This window comes from Propithecus coquereli, unplaced genomic scaffold (genome assembly GCF_000956105.1).
Source record: "Propithecus coquereli isolate 6110/MARCELLA unplaced genomic scaffold, Pcoq_1.0 Scaffold79, whole genome shotgun sequence".
Lineage (NCBI taxonomy): Eukaryota > Metazoa > Chordata > Mammalia > Primates > Indriidae > Propithecus > Propithecus coquereli.
Window position 1 is genome coordinate 194001 of NW_012154062.1, and position 1559 is coordinate 195559.

The 1559-nt window shown below is 33.7% G+C and overlaps 1 protein-coding gene across 1 annotated transcript in view; it reads left to right on the top strand.

Moving 5' to 3' along the window:
* Positions 1–1559, top strand: part of MICU3 (mitochondrial calcium uptake family, member 3) — a 135029-nt gene that overhangs the window by 71211 nt on the left and 62259 nt on the right. Inside the window, exon 8 of the mRNA XM_012662901.1 lies at positions 721–816. Coding sequence (XP_012518355.1) covers positions 721–816 — 96 coding nt within the window. The remainder of the gene's footprint in view (positions 1–720; positions 817–1559) is intronic.

Consider the following 1559-nt stretch of genomic DNA (forward strand, 5'->3'; position numbering starts at 1 on the left):
AACCAAATTAGGTATGCAGTTTGACATTTTCCTAGGAAGATTAGACTACACCTCTTAATCTTGCTATCTCCTTTAGACTAGCCAATACTGAGATAAAAGCTAGTATTCTATCTTTGTAATAAAGATCAGAAAATACCCTATTCATTCACAATTGACACACCTACCAAATCCCTAGTAGTTTTGGGTGCTTTGACTTAAGCAGTTATATTTCTTTTTGACAAGTTTTGGATTAATTTAAACTTTGTTTCTCTAAAGTATGGATAAGGTCATTTTGATTCTTTGATACACTATCAAGATGTATGATAGCCAGCAATAATTCATTTTTAAATTAAGCATGAGTTTTAATAGGTTGCTACAAAATTACCAAAATCTACTCCAAATTAATCTACACAGGTGGGAATAAAATTTTATTTCATGCTTTCTTAGAAGTTATGTGTGTTTTAGTAGAAGGGCAGAGGAAGGGACTGGAGAATTCGATTCTTTTTAACAAAGATACATTGTACTTAGAAATAGTGGTTATATACCATAACACCTTTGAAAGTACGTTGGGTTTACCAGCAATGTAATATAATACTATTGTGCACAGCAGAACACAAAAAAGGTAAGCTAATGTGTTTTCATTTCTTTTCAAGCTTATTTAGAAGAGATTTAAAGTGTCTAAATTATCATTCTTAGTGACTATTCTTTAGATTTCAGTTGTGCTTCTTAAAACTTCTGCAGGTACTTAAAACAGATGCTGAGGAACTTGTCTCCAGAAGCTATTGGGATACACTGAGACGTAACACGAGCCAAGCACTCTTTTCAGACCTCGCAGAGGTATAATTAAACCTCAACAAGGTCCTTGTACTACTTGCCACTTGGTTAATCTAGTCCTCATTTCATTTTAGAGTCAATGATGAAACCAATAACATATTTTATATTTTCCTTTTTTTTCAGTACAGCAATAATTACCATATATAAACTGTGTATTTGAATATGTAGGCTGTGCTGATGGGGCTGCAAGGTCACCTTTAATAGTCTATGCTAAATGAACTTGCTTGTTGTATAAAACATGACTTTCCAACTTAATTAAAAGGAAATGGTGTTATTTTTTACTTAAGGATTACTTTCTAGAAATTTGAAAATAATATTGTACAGTTTCACTGAATTTTTTAAGCTTACAGTTTACAGTGTTACATGAAATGCTGAAATGTTTCACCTGGTAAAATATAGCCCACTCTTTAGAGTTACGTTAAATGATTAAATTTCCTAGTATTAATAGCGAGTGGCCTCCCAAGGACAGGTGGAAGGGGGAGGGGTGAGAAGGTGTGGTGGGAACAGTCAGTCAAGGAAGGGAGAAATATTTTAACTGACATTAAGATTGCCAGTATATGGTGAAAATAAAAAGCAGACTGACCTTACTTCAGTTTTATTATTATTTTTGAATTTGATACAGACCAGCACTTTATTGCTGCTCTTGGGGCACTCTGCCTCCACCACCCATTCTTGTTATACCACTGTCAATAGTGGATTTGTAGTTTTGAAAGATGAGCTCTATCTTGTAGATTATCTTGTGTTTC